Source organism: Pseudopipra pipra, chromosome 4, assembly GCF_036250125.1.
Source record: "Pseudopipra pipra isolate bDixPip1 chromosome 4, bDixPip1.hap1, whole genome shotgun sequence".
NCBI classification, from domain to species: Eukaryota; Metazoa; Chordata; class Aves; order Passeriformes; family Pipridae; genus Pseudopipra; species Pseudopipra pipra.
The window spans coordinates 34929866-34950905 of NC_087552.1; the positions used below are offsets into that span (position 1 = coordinate 34929866).

Below are 21040 nucleotides of genomic sequence, written 5' to 3' on the forward strand. Positions count from 1 at the left end.
TTTACTTCACAAGATGATGATTTTTAAAATTAATTTATATGTATTTAAAGAAAAAATCAAACACTTTTTTTTAATCACAAATTCATTTTTACATTTCAGCAAACCTTTAAACAGCTATTTTGAAAAATGCCCAGAATTTTTATTATTAGGTGTAAAGCATAGAAAGTTGTATTCATTTGATAAAGATATATGCAACTGCATAATCACTTGAATAGCTGCAATATAAATATAATTTTAATTTGACTCTAGAGTATTAAATTTTAAGATCTACTTCTTCATTGTTTTAATAGAATTAACAATTTTCATTTAAAGAGTCCAGTTGCTTCTACTTCTAATTTTTATCATGCAGGAATATATATAGATAGGTCTATTTCAATATTTGATGCAGTTTAGTTTTACATCTCATTCATCTGAGGAATTAGCTTTTTGTACTTGGGGAGCTACTTTAAATTTAAAGGCATTTATAAAATAATTTAATTTCTATATTTGTAAATTAAAAAGCAGGAAGACATCTGAGTGACTAACAACCTCTGATTTGGATCCCTTCAGAATAAGGTCTAATAATTACCCACATTTAAACTGCTAGTTAAAATGGATGTATTCATTCCTTGCAAAGTTTCCTTAGAAACGCTAGACTTTTAAGCATAATCAAAACAGACAGCTGGATCCACCCTTTATGATAATGTGACATGCAGCTTTATTAATCTGACCTTTGGAAACAAATGAGAAATTTTATACTGCCCCACCATAATTGTTAGTGGCAGGCATTTTAGCAGTCTTTAATTTGCACTTCACTGTAATATTTGCTTCCAGTTATGATGTAAACATTAACAGGATCTGACATTGTTAATTGTGTTCTAGTGTCTGAAGCAAGTGGCAAAAGAGTGTGCTTGAAGTAAACTAGAACATGACCTTAATGATAATGAAACACATCAACCCTTGCTATTCAAAGACTAAGGCAGAAAATGAATACTGTAATTGTTTCAACTAGCATCTGAATTATATACAGTGCTACAATTATTGGGATTGAGGGTTGAGGTGGAAATCATGTTCAAGAGACTCATCTTTCAAGTTTATATAAGTTCTGATTGTCCTTTAAGTGGCTTGCGAGAGATATCTGATATGAGAAAATATATTCTTAATATATAATCAATAGCATTCTGAAGAATTCAAAATTAATGCAAAAAGTAATTCTGTTTTAGACAGCATGAGTATAGAAATTTCTCCTATGTAACACAAATGTGTCAGTTTTTCTCTGCATGTGTTCTTAAAAGTTTATAGCTTATAAACAGCACAGAAAACCTATATGCAAGTTATGTTGATAGCTATTGGTGTTACAAATATACAAGAAAAACCAGTGGCAGTTTAAAAGACACCTATTTACAAGGGGGGGGGGGGGGTTAAGAATATAAATTAAATAGAATTTATTTCTGAAATACCCAATCTTTTGCTTCTGAATGTTATGTATTCCTCCCACATTTTACTTTTTTCTTTCAGAACAACCCTTCCTCAACTTTAAGCACTTCTTTATGAATGGTCTAATTAAACTATTGCCTATATTGGGTTTTAAGTTTATATCTAAAAAAAATTATTGTAGACCTTGTAAAGATCTCTGTGGCTTTCTAAAAGGGTCTCTATGTAATTCTTTTTAAGTGACATAAATATCCTAGCCTCCTTTTTGCTCAGTAACAAGAGCAAATATTCTTACAGCAGAATATTTTATATAAGCTTATATTGAGACAATACTCAGATCTAATGATAAAGAAAGGGTTATGCTATAGACAAATAAAAACAAATAACAAAAGTTGCTTTCCCAAAAATACTAACATGGATTTTTTTAGCTATAACATTTTATGCTTATTTACAAATAAAATGTAAGTTTCTAGTGTAACAGCATTAGGATAGTTTCTGACATACACTATTCTTTTTGAAAATCTATTCTAAAAGGAAAAGTTCAAGTTGTTAAGATAAGAAGATTATTTTGCTTCCACAGTCTATTACACAAAACATGAATTGCACTATCATTGTCATTTGATTGTTTTTGATCATAACAATTGCCTTCTACATGACAAGTGCTGTGAAATAACCCGCTCCACCTGGCTATTATATGGCAAACTTAACTAAGATACCTGTCGTGCTGATGCAAATCATATTTCGCTCTTCATTCTGAGAATGAAGGTTCTGCAAAGGAGTAGGGTACACAGAACAGGTAGGTAACTTTTTAAAGCAAATAAGCTTCTCAGGGAATGACCTGTTTTACATTTAGATTTCTATCGTTAGTGTAATCAAATGAATATTCACTATATGTGAGAAACATGACACACATACCCTCCAGACATTGCACTAATGTATATATGTGTATAAAAGGATCCAAACATACTTTCCCATTGCATTACATTGCATTGCATTCTCTCTCTGAATTTAGTGAAAGTCTTCAGTGCTCAAGAGCTAATTCAAATTACTTCATAAAGCCTTCTATGATTTGTGTGCCTCTTTTAAGATGAAAGAGGTAAACCAAAGCTAGTATTATTGAAAATATGTATTGTCTTAAGCACAAAAGAGAATCCTAATATATGAAATTAGAAATGTTTTAGCATAAGTTTTTAACTTTAAAACCTTGACATTATTAATAATAAAAGAATAGACTAACCTAAAGTCAAATCATATTCATTAACCCTTCTCAGCCTACTCCTGAAACAATACTAGAAACTATCTAAAACATTTTCAATATAATGCTCAAGTTAAACAGTAGCTACTTTTACATGGAAGCTTTAAAAACAAATTACGTGAAAAAATCAAACTGTACTGCTATTCAAAATCTTTTGTGGGTCACACAGCATTAAAATTCAGACTACTAATACATTTACTTTTAAATTTAAATAAACATTCATCTTCTGAGCTACTTCACTAAAGCTACTAAAGACTAAAGTCTTATTAGGAATGAATATGTATTCCAGTCAGTATTCAGCACTCCCCTCCCCTGCCAATGTTGAATGTCTTCTCTGTTGTATCTGTTCAAATTAAGTGTTTGCACACTACAGAGAGAAACTTTGTGAATACTTCTGAACATATTCTGTCTAGCTATGTTCACAATATCCACTTTGAAATAGATTTAACAATTTAACAGAATGTAACCTAAATTTCAGGAGGACATGGATGAATTTTTAAAAATACTAGATGGGGACACCAATCTCTTATGTTACCTCTATTATTCTACTACATACAGAAATAACGATTATATCTCTTTCTAGTATAGAGATATCATTTTGCAGAAGAGTTCTTGCCTGGAATTTTGACACAGGCCATACATATGAGAACAAAAAATTAAGTCAGATGGCCATTTCTCTGCTACAAAGAAAATCCAAAGAAGAAAGAAATTCTTTGTATGTATAATTCCTAAAGCTGCTAACAAGTCAAACATATCTCACATGAATTTCATCCTTTTATGAATGCAACAAAACACAGTTGTAGAATGTTTGCCTTCACATTTTCTCCATTATCATATACAATACATATGCATATGATGATTATATGTAATAAAGATCAATATTTGTCTCTGTAGTGGTCATCAGTTTATGTATGATCCCCTTACATAGTTCTAATTAGTGGCAAAAATGATGGACATGTGAATTTAAGAAAAGTTACAGACACCTCTCGTTATTCCAATTCATCTTTTGAATATACACTGACAGCTGTGAATTTTTGTGTAATTTACAAAAACTTTTCAGACTCATTCCAACTCTTTTGGGTTTTAGTTACTATTCTTTTAGTATATATACTTGCTTATAGCAAAAATGAACTTAGAAACTTTGGAGCCAACCAACATAAAGCTGGAAATAACTCCTATGCAGAAATGTGGACATAATTTGTAACATAACACTCAAGAAATTCTATAGGATGCTGTTCTTTCCCTGACACTGCCATACTAAAACTGCAGACAAGTTTTCACTGGTATGGAATACATATCTGGAGTTTATGAAATATCTGCAAGGTAAATGCTGCAATTCTGTAAAATACTTGCACCATGTTGTATTCCCCTGTTATTACTTGAGCACTTTTAGTTACTTTATTGACTAAGATGAAATACATTTACCTCAAGAGAACAACTGGCAGGTCAAATATATTTGTGCCATTTACACTGTTTATCTCTATGGCATTACACTGGTAGCAAGCCTGACTAGATTACTACACAAATACTGTACTATGTTTACAGATAGATATCAAAACTGGAACTCAGTGTCATCAAATAATGCTTTGTTGAAAAGAAATAAGATAACCTTTCTCAAAGCTGTAGAGTACAACACAGACCTTGCTCTTAATGTATACTTTCTGTGTCTGGGTAATCACATTGTTATCAAAGATATTATCTGGAACTGACATCTGACATTCTGACCCACATACTTTAATTTCTCACAACGAGCTTCAGGCCTGTTCAAATATAATATTGTAAGATTAATTGTTATATTAAAAATATTTTCCCACATAAAGAGGTTTGTTTCTTTTCAATGCATTTCATAATCTGACTCTGAATTGATTGAACCCGGGGGTAAAATAAAAGGCATTTTTATAAATTTTAACCATGCTAAAGCCATTCCAAGATGAGAATAAATTAAAAAAAACCCACAACATTCAGTTAATAACATTATATCTGTACGTTTCTTGTAAGAGCATGGAAACAAAAAGGAAATGAGAACTGTTCAGGTGGAAAACAGAACTGTATTTCTTATAGCTTTTCATATGGCTTGTGTTACTTAATTCTTAAGTGAGAAAAGAGATTTGAGTTTCAGTTGACTAGGCTCTGGAGGGGACTGGAACAGTTAAAGGGGATAGTATTTGGTACATTTAATTCAAACGAACCTCATACCAACTCTTGAAAGTTTATTCACTAAGTTGGAACATAATGGCAAAGTAAAAAAACTTCAAAACAAAGACCCAGTAGGTCAGAATATTTAGTAGCTGCATTTCAATGAAAACAACGTTCTTGAACAAACATTTACTAACCTGCCCGCTGTTACACATATTCTCTAAAATACATTTTTTTTCTGAAATGTACTGCTCTAGTACAGAAGGGTTATTACAGTGTAACAAACCAAAACATTAATCAGTTCAGTCCAGGAGGATTGCAGTTCATATTCTAACAATATGCAATTAATACATGACTGGTGAAATACGAATTTAGAATAATTTGATTGAGCAAACGTAAGGAGTCACTGGACACATTATAGAAAGTAATGAAGTATATTTTTTGCCACAGTTAATTGGTTTAACATGACAAAGGATGTTGATGTCATGTATTCTACATCAGAACATACATAGCTTTGTCTGTCATCAAAAATAATAACAGTCAGACATACTGAGGGATAGATCTGTTTGTTCACCCACTGGCATTTGAGACTATCTCCAAATACAATTTCATTTTTACAAGTTATTGATTTAATTAAGGCCTTACTGGTTTTGTCCCTTAAATTCTTTCAATATTGAACTATCTTAAGCTTTTCTTACTCCTTCTTGTCTTACCTTTATCATTGTATAGAAAAAGATTACACCAATCTGGAATCCCAGACAGGGCCTCAAGTGTTGTGCAGGTATGCTAACTTTTTAAGGAGTAAAAAGCAAGTAAGATATGCAAGTGGTGCCCATATGATTTCCCCTTTAGTTTTGGTAGCTAAAGACTATAAAAGGAACAGATGTTTGTTAATGATATCAGAAAAATCTGGCAATATGTTCATAATCATAGGGAATTATGTTTTTGAAACTGATCTGTGAGTCAACAATGGTTTTACATTCCGATTACTAAGGTAAGCATAAAATGAGAAATATTAAGTATAATCAGAAACTCAAGATGTAATTAAAAATATGTCAGTCAAAATTCTCTAATCTGTTTAGTTTTGAGTGTTAGTGGCATTTAAAGCTCAGATCAATAGTAGCTAGCAAACATTTTAGCAGCATACTATACAGTTTGTATCTAAAGTGCACTTAACTAAAGTAAAAGTCTTCGAGTTACTATCATTAAAACTATTTGCATGCACATTTTGAAAATGCTGTGAAAAGTGCATCTTTTCCAAATCTTTGGTGGAGCACTTTTTATATCTTTCAGTGAGTGTTCTTTATGTTACTAAAATAAATAGCTAAAGTTACACAACTTGTGTTCAGTATCATATCATTCTTCAATATCAACAAAACAATCACCTTACTCTCAGCAGAAATTCAGAATTTGTTTTCTCTGACTTTGCTGGGTTTCTTTGGAAATGTGTCTTACAAACTGCTTATCTATACTGAAATCGCTTCTGAGTTCTCAAAAAATAAAACTATTGTGCTGTAATTCAAACTGTGACTGAGTTTAGGAACTGATCATCTGAAATGCTACCATTTAACTGAAATATTTTGTGGCTTGTTGTTTCCTGTGTGCTAATGTTTTTTCTGATCAAAGGAATAGTGATGCCTTTCAAGTTTGGCAAATAGTTGATTTGTTTCACTAGTCAACCTTCTGGTACCTCAGAAATAAAAGTTTTCTAGAATAATATTGTCAGAAAGTATTTCCACTTTAAAGTTCATAATGTTCTTTACTAAAAGCACATGAATGTCTCCAAAGTCAAGCATAGGCTGTGAGGAAAATTCTTCACATTGCTTAAATATAATACAATTTCTGATATTTTCAATTCATTACAAAAATATCTATTTTATCTTTCACTATAGGTTTGGAATAAAATGGATTTTTTTTTTGTCTGAAGGAGTTAACACTGGAAAAGAGAGGTGAGGAAGGTCAAACTGTGACTCCAAGCCAGCAAGCAAAATTCAGCAAAGTTGAGTAGGTGATTATTTGCCTTGTTATTTCCTTCATATTACAGAAGTGTTACGAAACTAATCTCATTTGTATTTTGCACTGGTGATACTCATTTTCATGCACAAAAAATTATCAGAAGTATAAGAAAGTTTGCCAGCATACACTAAAATTGTATAATGTTAACATATTATTTTACATAAAAGCAGTGTTGCTTTTCTCAAACAGTATACAAAAAGATCTGTTACCTGTTAAATAAAACAAGAAAAGAATATCACAGATCAGAGAGAGATGGGGTTACTGTCAGAATAGGGTATGTTTGAGTATTGGCTTCCTTCTGGTGTGATTGACTTAGAGTCTGACAGCAAAAGTAACAGACGGGAAAAACAAACAGGTCAGAAAAATGGCAGGAGAAAAAACAAACACTACAGAAAAATAAGGACATCTTTACTAAAATATGAATAGTAATCAGTTTTATTTTATAGCAATAAATAAAGTAAAATAAAAAATTACTGGCATTTATAATATAGTAAAAGATACAGAATGGCCCTTGTTACTAATATCTTAATCCCACTAAAGTCAAGAAGCATTTGACTTTAATTATGCTGCAACATCCTCTGCTCTTATAAATATACAATGTAATGAAATTATTAATAAAAATTAGACACTGAAATACTGGTATAAATGGAAGTTATGAGGCACAATAGAGACTCCAGTGTTTCACTTGACAGAGATGAGCTGTAATTTTCCTCTGAATTAAGAAGACAACACTGGTTCTGAAAGTGTCAGAGCAGTCAAGGAACCACAGAAAACATTTAGTCCTTTTACCACATAGTGTAGCAGCAATATGCAGAGTGTAAGGAACACTGCTAGAACCTTGTCCTGAGAATCTAAGGATAATTTAGCTATCTCACAAGAACACATGCAGAGCACAAAAACCTTTAGATGTTGCATGTGATTCATTGCCAACACAAGAAGGTTTATGCTGAAATATTAATTTAGTCTTGTTTCATCCATATCAACCAGTATTTTAAGCAGAGAGTTTAAAGATCCTACATGCTGTAAGTTACAAGTGAAATAAAAATATATTTCTGAAACTTTGCAATAACATGGAAAAAGAGCATGTGAACAAAAAAAAAATTAGTTTAAAGAATATGAAAAGAGAATGCCAAAAAAAACCCAATCAGAAAAGCATCCAAAAAAAGCATTACAGAATAAAGTATATCTGTAGATATGTGTTTATGTTGCAAGGCCTACTCTGTGAATAGTCTTCCAGACCACTAAAATCTTCCAAGTTGAATTGCTAGTTTAGGCAGAGACATGCATATCATGCAGGATGTTTAGTAAGTTGAAAATTTCCACAAGACAGGTTACATATAAAATCACAACAAACTTTGTGCAGCTGTGCACCAATTTCACTGCCTGTTTGGAGACAATGAATATCTTCCTTCAAGCAGACTTTACTGCGTTCCTTTGAATGTAGTTGTGGGTGATATTTTACAAGCCTTTTAAAATTGTTTCTGTGATTAGTTAACTAGACTAACGGTCAATGAATATGATAGGTACTCCCACTTGGGTCAGTAGTTTATTCCTACTTTTACTTATTGCTCACATACATACCATAATGACCACCTGGCAACAGGATGGGGTGGGGTGTGGGAGAAAGACTGTCAAACATCATAATAAAACTGAAGTAAATCATAAAAAACAAAAAAGTGGTCCATTTCAGGATCCTTCTTTGTAGATAAATGCTTAAAGTTTTTAATTGTGAATACTTAATTTTAGAGCAAATATCTTATTTCTGTAATCTCATCTGAGTTTTCACAGTCTTTTTTATAATTTGTATTAAGTCATAAGACATGAAAGGTTTTTGAACAATATATTGTGGATACACTCACTACATGTAGAGATGATATAACTTTATATTGTATTACCTCAGAAAAGAAAATTATAAATCACAAATTGCCTGAAATTGAAGAGGATTTTTTGGTTCAGTTATTTTTCCATGCAAACTCTTCAAGTGAAGGACTATAGGTTCTTCAGATCATGTAAATTACTGTATCATCATGAACAATGTAATTGTCCTGACACAACTCCAATCAACCATCAGCTTTAGTTTGTCTTTAGATGCTTGTGTCTAGCTTTAGCATGAGGAGACAACAAGCCAATTGAGATAAATGGGTACTGCAGTACATAAATAACTGAATAAAGAACAGCTAACTCAGGTGATATGATTACACATTGCTTCCTAAGGCAATACAAAAGATATAGGTTAGTTTGTCACTTAATTCTCTCCTCTCTTTGTAACATAGAACTGGTGTTCTTTCTCCTACCTTCCCTCTGTTTTCCCTTTTAAAGTATCTCATATCCTACCTCTATGAAGAAGTAAAATATCAAGAGAACAATCTTTGCCACTATTGGCAATTTTGTCTTTCATTGGTTGCCTAGCAAATTTTTAACTGAGAGATTTCGATGTTCTGTCTCTTAAAACACTTTATATTAGAAAAAGAAGCATGAAGTCCTAATTTTCTTGATACAAGGCTGTTTCTTTAACCCAGATATTCTATTTCACATAGTGCTTAGTCACTGGCACTGAGTAAGGTACAGTGAAAATATTTTGTAGGCAAAAAACACCCACAATAGTCATGTTGCAAGGCAATCTATTAAGGAAATTATTAATTTATGCATAAACTGGAATCACATCCAGTTACAGATTTACTGAATGGAAAGGAAGACAACAAATTGATGGCACTGATATTTTATTGGAGTATTATAAGCATCCATAGTCAGGGACAAATTTTGTGAGAAATTAAGTGTGCAGCCTATCCCATCCAGACTACAGCAGTCAGCCTTGTTCATCTCAGAGTTCCAAAAACAGTAGCTAATACAGATACTGTCTACATTTCAACCTCTTTCCTGGATATATTTTTTTTCATTTCAAGTACCAAAACACTCAGCAAACAAACCATCTGGATATTTCTTACCAGTAATGAATGTTAGATTTGTGATAATTATAAGAATGTGCACATTTTTTAAATAATTGTCACTTACCTTTATTTCTTGAGCTTTCCTGATTCTTTTCCTGCTGCAATTAAAAGCAGAAAAATATATTATTTGCAGAATCAGTTATCACAAAAATCATAAAATCATAGAGATACAGATCCAAATATGACAATCTACTTCATCCTCCTTCCTACTCCAAGGTAAAATCAGCACACTGTTTTTAAACTCCTCTACTGTTTTTCACATTTTCTTTTTCACAATGACTGATTAAGTGCTGGAACACTTTATCCAAAAAGAGGCCACTCAGTCTCTGTCACTTTATCCTGGGAGATGCTCACAGTTCAACTGCACAAGTCCCTGTAAAAGTAATTTTGAAGAATGAGAATTTACTCAAGGCAATAATCTGTCCTCAAAATTTCAAACCTTGATTTTACACAACATTTGCTCAAAATTATGCTCTTTGTTTTGGGTACTGCAATTTTTCAAATATTTGCTGCTTTACAAGTTTACGCCAGTAAAAATAGCACTAGGAATAGGCTAAATGCAAAACTCTTCTAGATTTACTTTGTATTATAAGATAGATTTTTCTTTTATAATTTTAACAAAAAGAGGAAACTAAATAACTTTTTTTCTTTTGTTGCAATTTCTAAGAGTTACTTTTAACATGCTATAACCTATTGATAACAGAGTGTACTGATTACCTTTTGTTACTAATTGTAGTGGTTTATTTTATCTATATACACCAAGAATTTGTTATTCCTGTGTTCATAACAGGTTCATTTAGTCTTAAATGCATCCAGACATATAAATCTACAGAAAGGAGTTAATACTTCTATGCCAATACATGTCTTTTAATAGTATATCTTTTGATAGGGTTTTGCTCAGTTACTGTTCAAATAATATCAGAATATGACCTATCTTTGTCTGAGTAACATAGAAAAATATCACAAACTAATTCCGTGCAGTCACATAGCTGTTTAAACTCTACCAAGAAAATTTGAAATTGATCTGAAGAATAAAGATGCAATCAATAATGTAAAAGTATTTTCTAATTTACAGGGACATAGAAATGTTTAGGTACCATTAACTTAAGGAATGGGGCCATCTAATCTACAACTGAAATGTATTTTTTCAACTTTTCACATTTTGTGAAATAATATGGGTAGTGATGCAATATCTATATTGTTCCCTGAAACCCAATCTTACAAATCTAAGTCAATTACTCTTTTCTTGTCTTTTTTAAACAAAAACTATGCCAAAACCTGTATATACCTGGAAAGTATGTTTTCAAATTTCTTAAGGTCAGGAAGTGAAACAGACTTTAATAGCCCAGTGTAAATGCAGAGGAATCTCATTCATAATAAGCAGTTTGTGCTGATTAAAATACCAACCAGCCAACCACCAGGATTTAGAGTCAAAATGTAGCCAAGTTATGTTAGCATTCAGATATTGCAATTTATATGTTCCATGGACACTGCTGAGTTCCACAAAACTCACTAGTTTGTCCCTTTATTTTGAAATCAGAGGAATGGAATTTTTTTCTAACAAAGCTGCAAAGACTATAATGTCTACTGCTAATTCTACAATAAATACATCCTGAAGACTTAATTCAAGAACTGATTACTAGGTCAGAGAACCTTGTAGGAAAGCAATATTAAAAATCAAATATTAGTATCAAAGGAGAAGAGAAACACTAAAAAAGATGAGAATTAATTTTTAGGGAGAACAGAGTACAGCAAGCTTGGCAAAGCTTAGAGAAGAAAGAAAATCACTCAGATGAAATTTTAAAATTAAAAAAAGTGTTTGTTTTTTTTTAATGGAATGTGTGAAGATTTCAAGGAAAGGAGACATTAGCTGAAAATATCTTTTCAGACCTTATTTTTTCAAATATCTTTATTTTCTTAAATTTCAGCTGAAGATTTTTGCTTAAGTTTTCATGGCTTAGTTTTCTCAAAAGACTCAAATTTTAATTTTGAGCTGCCATTAAAACTACTAAGAAAAAACTCTGTTAGCATATCACACGTCAGCCTTCGTGTGATATTTCTTGGGACAGCAACATGCTTGGTAGCAGCATCCAGATGGAAAAAAACATTCATAATCCCCAAGTTATTTCAAAATTAACCTGTGATTAGACTGGGTGTAGCATCTCTCAACTCAGAAATTAAGTTTCTGCCTAGAAAAACCCTGCTATATTAGATTTCTCAATAGAAAACACAAGAGTTAAAAAATGCAGAAAAATTTATAATGAAAGTACATTAAATAAAAATTCTTCCTCATTATTGAAAGATAAAGTATGTGAATTAATTTCTGTAGAAAACTACTAAGAAATAACGAATTATGTTAGTGAGTAAATGTTGTAAGCACCTATAACTTAGGAAAATTAAGTTCAAATTCTCGGGGAAATAGGAATTGCTCATTCTGATGGGAAACACACAAAAAAATAAACAAACCTCTCAGGGTTCTGGAATGTCAGAGAGGTAAACAAAAAATTGTTTATCATGACATTTATTTCCACCTGCATTTGTTCAGCATGCTAGGATTTTGACACTAGCATGCTGAAAATAAAAAAGATCTACCCATATACAATTAGAAAGTATGTAAATATACAAACATCACTGTATGAAGTAAAACATACTAATTCTGTATAAAAACTGGTGTGGAGGCCTTTATAGACCCACTTTTACACATATTTCTGTAATTTTTCTCCTGTATTGCACTACGATATATAAACAAAATATTTTCACCTAACATGTTAACAATCAAAGAAATTATATATACATATTTACTATCTAAATAAAATTGAAATGATTACATGAACTACAATACTATATTGTTACCTATTGCTAGAAGCCATGTGTAAATAGAACAAATCATCTTGCATCCCAGGACAGTTTTATCAGCTTCAATATAGAAAAATAGTTTTGAATTTAAGTCTCCAACCAAATTAATCAGACAAGTTGCATGGCTTTGCATGGTTTTATGTTGCACTATATCGTATCAGCCTGATGAAATGTATCTATGCAGAACAAATGAGAACTCTAAAGAAGCTTTCTTATATGTCCAACAGACTAAATTTAAAGTAAATTTATCAAAGCACAGTGGATGAAAAGGCAGAAAATGTCAAATTTTCTGAATTTTCTGTTGTGTCTGTGAACTAAGAAAAGATCATGGGTGGTTGACCACACAAATTGCTATTGTTACAAATCATAAGTTATAAACTATTTGGAATATATATCAAACAAAGCTCTGCATAGAAATTGATTTATATATTCACAAATGCTTTTCTGAGGTATAAATGCTCCTTTTCTGATCCTATTTTCTGGTTTTTTGTCTGAACACACAAGTACTATTAGAACATCCTTGCATTTGGACATCATCATTGTTCAGAAATTATGTGTTTACTAAATAAGGTTGGTATAGTATCAAGTCTTATTTAGAAGGACTTCATATCAGAAATAAGAGATGTAGAGAATGATGGCCAAGGGGACTCTTAATGTACAGTGATTCCCAAGAAAGTACAAAGCTACTTATAAGAAAGACCAGAGATGATCTGTAAAGGTAGACATCATTCTAGGACTAACAAAATACTCTAGCCATGCTAGAAACAGTAAAGCTCATTTCTTAGCCCCATTTAAATATGTATCATGTGCATTATATTTATTTTTCTCATTTTGAAAGAAAAGATAATACTTATAAACCAGTGGATGTTGCACATAGAAGTATATTCACTTCCACTTAATTCTGTGTTTTTTAAATACAAACTACATAATTGTATTGTATCTAGAACTCACTTGTCTCTCTATCTGAATCATCTGCTGAGGATTTGGGTATGTGTCTGCCAGAGTGGGCTACTTATAAAGAAGAAGAACCTTATTTATTCTTCACAAAACTCAGGTAAAGTCTCCTTTTCCATACTGTCTCTGTTTAAAAAGTAGCTGCTGAACTAATGGAATTCTTGAAATAAACAAAGTACTAATTAGTGTAAAACATATGGTAGATTGTCCTTGATATGTGACAAAAAATTAAATAATTTAATAAACATAAATCACTAATTACAGAAGCTCTGTTGAAAAAAGGAGTGCAAAGTTATTTGCTTAAATTTTATAATGAAAAATTATCATGAGTCATATCATAAAATGTAGTGAAAATGCAGAAAATTAGTTTTTCGTTCATTACTTTTAATGCAAATTCTGCAGTAGGGGTGCTTTGTTACTCTCTAGTAACTAAAAATAATAATAATTAGAAAATTAAAGAAATTGCTATTAAAGAAAATATTTGAGAGAGATATCAAGATAGTTATTTCTATCATGTTAAACCATACAGAAGCTATAGTAGTTGAATAATATATTCGCTTATATTAACACAACTTTAATTACAAGAAGTCTGAATTGCACTTGTAGGGAAACTTTTTATTCATGAGTGAAATAGCAGCATGGTCACAGCCACAGAGTACAAGTGCACATACGGCACAAGGCAGTCTGGTAAACTGTTCTCAGAACCAACTTGATCAATGCCATTAGACTGAACATTTGTCTTCAAAGAAATTTCCCAGAATCAGACTTCATCAGATTCTTAGCAACTGCAATACAACTGCAATTTAAACTAAAAATGTATGCAAAGCAGAAGCAATGACATTTACATTTGTAAAGATATTCTGTTAAGCAACAGTAGGCAAGGCCTTGCTTACTATGGTAGGAAAAAAGAATGTGCAAAAAGTGAACCATTTTTCTGTTGCTCTTGTCAGAACACTATTTACTGCAGAGAGCTTTTTAGTTTAATGTTTGCGGTAGGATTCTTGAACTGGTATTTTGCATACACAGACCAGTCTTCTTAGAGATTGCCACCATTTATAGCAACAAATTCTGAGAAAATAATATGCTACAGGTTGGTCTTGTATTGATTAAGGCATCATATGAATATAAGACTGTGTGAGGGAAACAAGATGTAGAGTTAGGTTGCTAGTCAAACATAAGGAAATATATAAAGCTGTTGAAGTTTTCAGAATTAATGACTTCCCCAGGAGTAGACATTATAGTCTTAGAATAAGCCTTACACGCCTCTGGAGAAAATCTGATGAAGTCTTGAATTCATGAACCCATGTGAAAAGAACCCAACAGTGTCTGGGAAGCCTAGATATATGAGATTTGTATCACTAAAACCAAAACCAAACCAAAAAAGGCCCAACCCCTGGGGGCAGGGGGTAGCTGAAAAATGTGCTGATTTGATTCTTGTTTTGCTGATTTAGATCCTTGATGAACACAAAGAAAGATAATAGCAGATCAAGGATGGCACATATGAAGCAGTTGTTCCTCTTTGCATGCAGCAGATTACAAGTCCTTAAAAGAAAAGTGGAAGCAGAGAAGAAATAAAGATACAAAAAAGTTAAAAATAATCTTGTCTATGCCCACATACTTTGAAGGAAAACTTCCTCTAGACCAAGCTTCAAAAAAGTGTGTGCTTTCTATGTATGGAAAGTGGACAGAAAAAGTTCTACACTAAGGGTAACCCCCAGGTTTTTTTATTCAGGCCTGTCTGATGTAAAAGCAAATCACCTAGATTGTGCAAGGGCATGTATTAGTCTTAAAGGCAGCCTTGGACCATGTAAAGCAGAGCAGACAAAACCTTTGTCCACAGGGTGAAACAATTGTTCTGAGCTGAAGTTACAGTCTAAATCCCAGTGTTCTTTAGTACCTACTGAATCCAAGTAGCTTCCTGCTATCGACACATTAACATTGTTTACACCAAATGTATACACCATGTGTTGTGTTCTACAAAATAACACTTCTTTTTCAAAATAGGCAGAGAGAGACACATTAATGCATTTTCAAAGCAGCAATTCTTTCTGGTAGGATTGTTCATGATTCCTATGGACACATTTCCTAAAATTGTTGCCTAGTGTAAAAAGATCTGTGTGAAGCAGGCTGCAGGTAGCTCCCAAGAGAAATAACCACCCTAGGGTCAGGCCTAAAGGCCCTGATAACTATTGTAGTTGAAAAGAAGCTGAGAAGTACTTTGGGGTTTTATCTTATCTTTAAATTCAAGAATTCTGATTTCACTAAATAAATTCTTTTAAATAGGACTGTAAAGTTTTCTATTTCTTTTTTTTATTATTATTATTTTTTCCAGTGTAAGACCTTGTCCAAGAGGAACTGTAACAATTCTACAGGCTCAATAAAACAGTAGTGAAAGGCTAAATACAGTCTTTCCTTAATTTTATTGAAGTAGAGCAAGGCCTGTTTCCCAAATTTTGCCATTTTTCCACAATGGAAAAAAAAAACCTAATAAAATCTTCATGCTGACTTTAAGGATGAATTCTTCCATTGGCTGTTACCCATTATGGTAACATTAGGACTTCATTAGGACAACTGTCCTAGAAAAAATGGCCTGAGTTGAATAGGAAAAAAAAAATCAATAGAACTGAAGCTTACTCTGGGTAAATTTCTTAGGCAGCTCACTCTTATGGAAATACAGTGCAACTATAGCTTCTTTAATATGATGTCTTCATATTTGTTCTTTGATAACAGACCAAATACATATAAAATTTATAAGCAGTTTCATAGCACATGACAGAAAAGTTCTACCAATTTTATACTGCTGTGAGGTGTTACTGGTTTTATAACACTTTAATCATTAAAATGTTTAGTGCATGGCTTGAGCGGTGGAAGAAGTGTATACTTTTGCATTAAAACATGTACCACTATGACCAAAACAGTTCATATACTGAAGTGTATAAGCCAATTTATGTAGTCAAATCCAGGCTACAGCTCTTCTTAGCTAAATTGGAGGAGCTTTGAGTGCTACGTAAATAATGACTTTACAGAAGTAATTACCGCTATTTGTGCATAGTTTGCATTAAACTTTAAATGCTCATACATTTAGTGTAGAATTACTTTCCCATACATAGACTGCAAAAGGTGTACTTTCTTCCTGCCTACCAAGTAAGACATGTAAAAACACAGGGCAGTTGATGAGGTGCTGTAGATGAATATACTTATTTCATATAGCTCATAAGGTACTCCTATTCAGTACATATATTCATTTTGAAATTATCTGAGAACACTCCACATTTGAGTAGGCAAAGAAGGGGGAAAGAGAGCTCCAAGAGGCAATGTTTTAGCATACTGAATTATCACTGGAGGTTCTAAGAGATAGTATTTAATGGGTATTCTATTCTCTTCCCCCTTATGTGAGCTCCTAAAACTCCAAGTACCCTCACAATTACTGAAAAGTGGTATATTTCCTAACAATAGAGTGCTATTTTTTTTTTCGAGAAAAAGAACCCTCCCAGTACAGATGGATCCTAGCTGCACAATTCCCAATGACATTAATGGAAGTAATCTGCCTAAAACCCTTATTCGTTTTTCTTTTCAAATTTCAGAGATGGTTTTAAGGTGTAATTTTCCAAAACCCACACAATGTGCTTTGCATTTTATTATTCAGTCTGTCTGAAGCTCATTCAAATCTTACTTTTCCTCATTGCAAATTTTTGTCCAGATAGAAGAAAATCTGCGGAAGAATGACGGTTAGAGAATATAGGAATGAAAGCATAAATATCAATTACCTTCTTACAATCCAGGAATGCAAGTAATATTTAGTCTGCATTAAGATGTAATTATGGGTAAAATTGTAATCTATTTACCAGTATTGATTAAAACCAATATGCTGAGACATCTCTAGGAATAATAGTTTTTTTCTACCATTCATTTTATAAAGATGAAGATAAGGAAAGATGCAGAGCAAAATAGAAGTTCATTATATGAATATTAATTGATTGCACCTGCCCTTTTGTAAAGCGTTAAACTCCATATTGGAGGAATAGATTCATATGAACCAGAGATTTGATGAAAGCTTATATAATATTACCCACTGTCTGACACTTAGGAAACTAGAAACTAAAATTAAGATCATATTTTTTCTACTTAATCTTTAAAATTTCAAGATTAATTTGGTATTTGATAGTTGTATTTCAACTAATTTTTCAAAATGAATTATGAAGTACAGCTCTATACACTACAGATATACTTACAATTGGTTACAGTTTCCCTGCTGTGAACTAGGCAATGTACTGTAAAGCTTTTAGTTATTTTCTCTCGGTATTCATGTTGAAAAGAAGTAGTTTTAAAAAAAAATGTGCAGAGAGCTGAAATAACAATTCAGTAAATATCTGAAATTCTAATCTAATGGATAATAATGTATTTTTCAATTTTAGTTCCTTCTTCATATATATATATATGAAGACATCTATCTTTCTTCCATACCTTAGACTGATACTAGTAGGCACAAATAAAATAGGGTTTGTTATGAATCATGAAGTACAAATTATGTCTTGTAAATATTTCCTTGTACCAAAACAATGACTTGCATTGTATTTTTTGTATTCCATCTAATTGTGGAGTATATATCAGGAAGCTGACACTGGAAAAACAAGAAATGATAAACTCTGTTCTTTACTAATTGCTAATAATAAACCACCAAAATAAATTATTACAAAATATTAAGGTATAGAAAATATTTGAAGATATAGTGATGTCTTTGAAAGGAATGCTTTACTCATGCCCCACTTAGGGGAGGAATGAAGGTATAAAAAATAAATGCATAACCTTTATATGGAAAGTCAGACTGGCCAATGTAATGGTTTCTCAGACCTTTAAAAAAACCCCAAAAAAATATCAGCTGCAAAGGGAATAATAGTCTTTCACAACTTTTAGGATCAGCTTACAGTAGTTACTAATAATTTCAGAATCATTACATCAAATGATGTAACACCAAATAATGTTAGATATACCAACAAGTTGAATATATTCTGTTAAGATAATGTAATATTAATGTTTTATTACTTGCACTGATGTATGCAAATAATCCTCAGGTAAGAGTAATAGAAAGTAATGGCATTTTCATGAAACACTAGCGAACTGAAAATTGTGCTGATGCCTCAAGAAAATTTCTCCCTAGAAAGTACACTTGAATTATAGGCTGTTTATTTCAGATTACATAGCCAGAGTTGTAAGCAATAAATTAAACAAATGACTAATAATTTTTCTTTGGTTTGTTTTCATTGGAAGAAGTGGTATAGTATAAGCTTGTTAGATTTTCTTACTTCAAATAAGTATTTTGTTACATTCATTGAGCCAGGGAATTCAATTGCATAAGGTTATATGATAGAATTAACAATGAACATTAAGCAAATGCTATTAACATTATGCAATATTGAAGAAATATTTTTTGTTATTATACTTCATTTGTACAAACATACTGTTTATACATCATGTGTTCTTTTATATGAATAGTATAAATGCAGTTTTGCAGTTAACAAAGTACCTTAAATGAAAACATCAAAATAACAAAAAACTAAAAAGGTATGTCAAGTGAAACAAAAATCTTACTCATCTCTTGAATTTCATGAGACCTGGAGTACTGTGTTTAACTCTGGGATCCCCAACATAAGAAGTACATGGACCTGCTCAAGGGAGTTCAAGGGAGGGCCACAAGGATTCTCAGATGACTGAAGCACCTCTCCTATGAAGACAAGCTGAAAGATGTGGAGTTCTTCAGCTTTGAGAAGAGAAAACTCTGGGGAGGCCTTACAGTGGCCTTCAATACTTAAAGGCCTATAATAAAGCCAGAGGACCTTTTCACAAGGACATATAGTGTCCCAGGACAAGGAGGAGTGGCTTCAAATGGAAAGAGATTAGGTTTAGTTTAGACATTAGGAAGAAATTCTTCACTATGAGGGTAGTGAGGCACTGGAACAGGTTGCCCAGAGAAGTTGTGGATGCTCCATTCCTGGAATTGTTCAAGGCCAGGTTTGATAAGTCTTTGAGCAACCTGATCCAGGGAAAAGTGTCCCTGTACACATCCCTACAGGAGGGTAGGAACTAGATGATCTTTAAGATACCTTCTAGCCCAAACCTTTCTCTGAGCATTTCTGATGAGGTCAAAGCTACATTTTTGTATTAGTAAAGTGTGGGAAATATTTCTTTTGACTTTTATGTTTCAGGCATTCATTTTCCATGTCCTTAAAAGCATTTAAGTATAGTTGTATCAATGCATAATAATTTTTGAAAAGGTATAATTAAGACATCTTTTAATTAGGCTGTCATTAAACTCTCCATTTTCTTTGTGTAGGCCTAAGTATAGCTACCAAAACCTTTAATGCTTTCAATGGACATCTTAATGTTTAGACCCATTATTTGAAAAGAGGCTGGGGTTTTTTTGTTGTTGCTTCTGATGCTGCTGTTTGGGTTTTTTTCATATGGAAAATAAATCAAACTGAAAGACATCCCATTCCCTTAGCTCTTGGTTGAAGGGATTTGAGCATAATGATGGATGTATGTTCTTGTCCGGTATGATTTACCATGGAATAAGTTATCAGAAACAAATACAATGCCCTGAGCTGAACTATCTATATGATCCCATCAACAAATATAAAAGAGGAAGCATAAAAATAAGATGTCATGACAACTACTGTAATCTAGCAGTCACCCTACCCAGAACTGGAGACATTTTAAGGTAAGCATAGAATACTTCAGTAAGTCCACAAGGTAAGAGGACAGAAGTCTATGAGACTTTCTCACTGATATTTTGCTTTATAAACAATGGAGATAAAGTTAGAATTTTCCAGTTACAAAACTCTCAAAAGAAAAAGCTGCTGAAGAAAGATAAACCAAATATACCTAAACCTAATATATACACAAACACAGATCAATGTTTTTTACCATGGTTCCTTGCAAAGCTTTCAAATGAAAAAAAATTAAACTTATCAGGAAAATAAATGCCAAAGAAATAGCTTAAATATTGTGCTAGCAAATACTTGATACTGAAAAAGAAAAAAATGCATGGTTCACACAAAGTATAGATGAATTGTTTAACTTGACATCTTGGTAATACAAAATCAGAAGAGTGGATATTGTAAAAGCAAAGAAAAAAAGGTATAGTATAATGTCATCAAATATGGTTTTATCTAAAAAATACCAGATTTGTGCTCCCACTGCACATTACACTCTTAGTAAAATCACAATTCAAAATTACTACTGAAAACACAATAGAACAAAGTAAGCAATGAAGAAGAAAGAGTTAAAATGAGTGAGATATTTTCCTAATGCTAAAAAGATAATTTCTTCTGAACTTGTTTTTCTACCACACAAAGTATTAAGGGTGTTTCAAAATATAGATATTGAAAAGAGATATGGATGTAAAACCTAATATTTAGCCAATCTAACTGAGGCCAATTTAGAAGGAGTCTAATAGTGCACAAAT

At 32.2% G+C, this 21040-nt stretch overlaps 1 protein-coding gene across 5 annotated transcripts in view; it reads right to left on the reverse strand.

Moving 5' to 3' along the window:
* FSTL5 (follistatin like 5) overlaps window positions 1–21040 on the reverse strand; it is a 295874-nt gene that overhangs the window by 235879 nt on the left and 38955 nt on the right. For 3 of the 5 annotated variants that reach the window (XM_064652364.1, XM_064652368.1, XM_064652366.1), the window contains one exon: window positions 9833–9866. In XM_064652364.1, the coding sequence (XP_064508434.1) occupies window positions 9833–9866 (34 nt within the window). The remainder of the gene's footprint in view (window positions 1–9832; window positions 9867–21040) is intronic. The other 2 variants (XM_064652367.1, XM_064652365.1) reach the window with 1 other exon arrangement.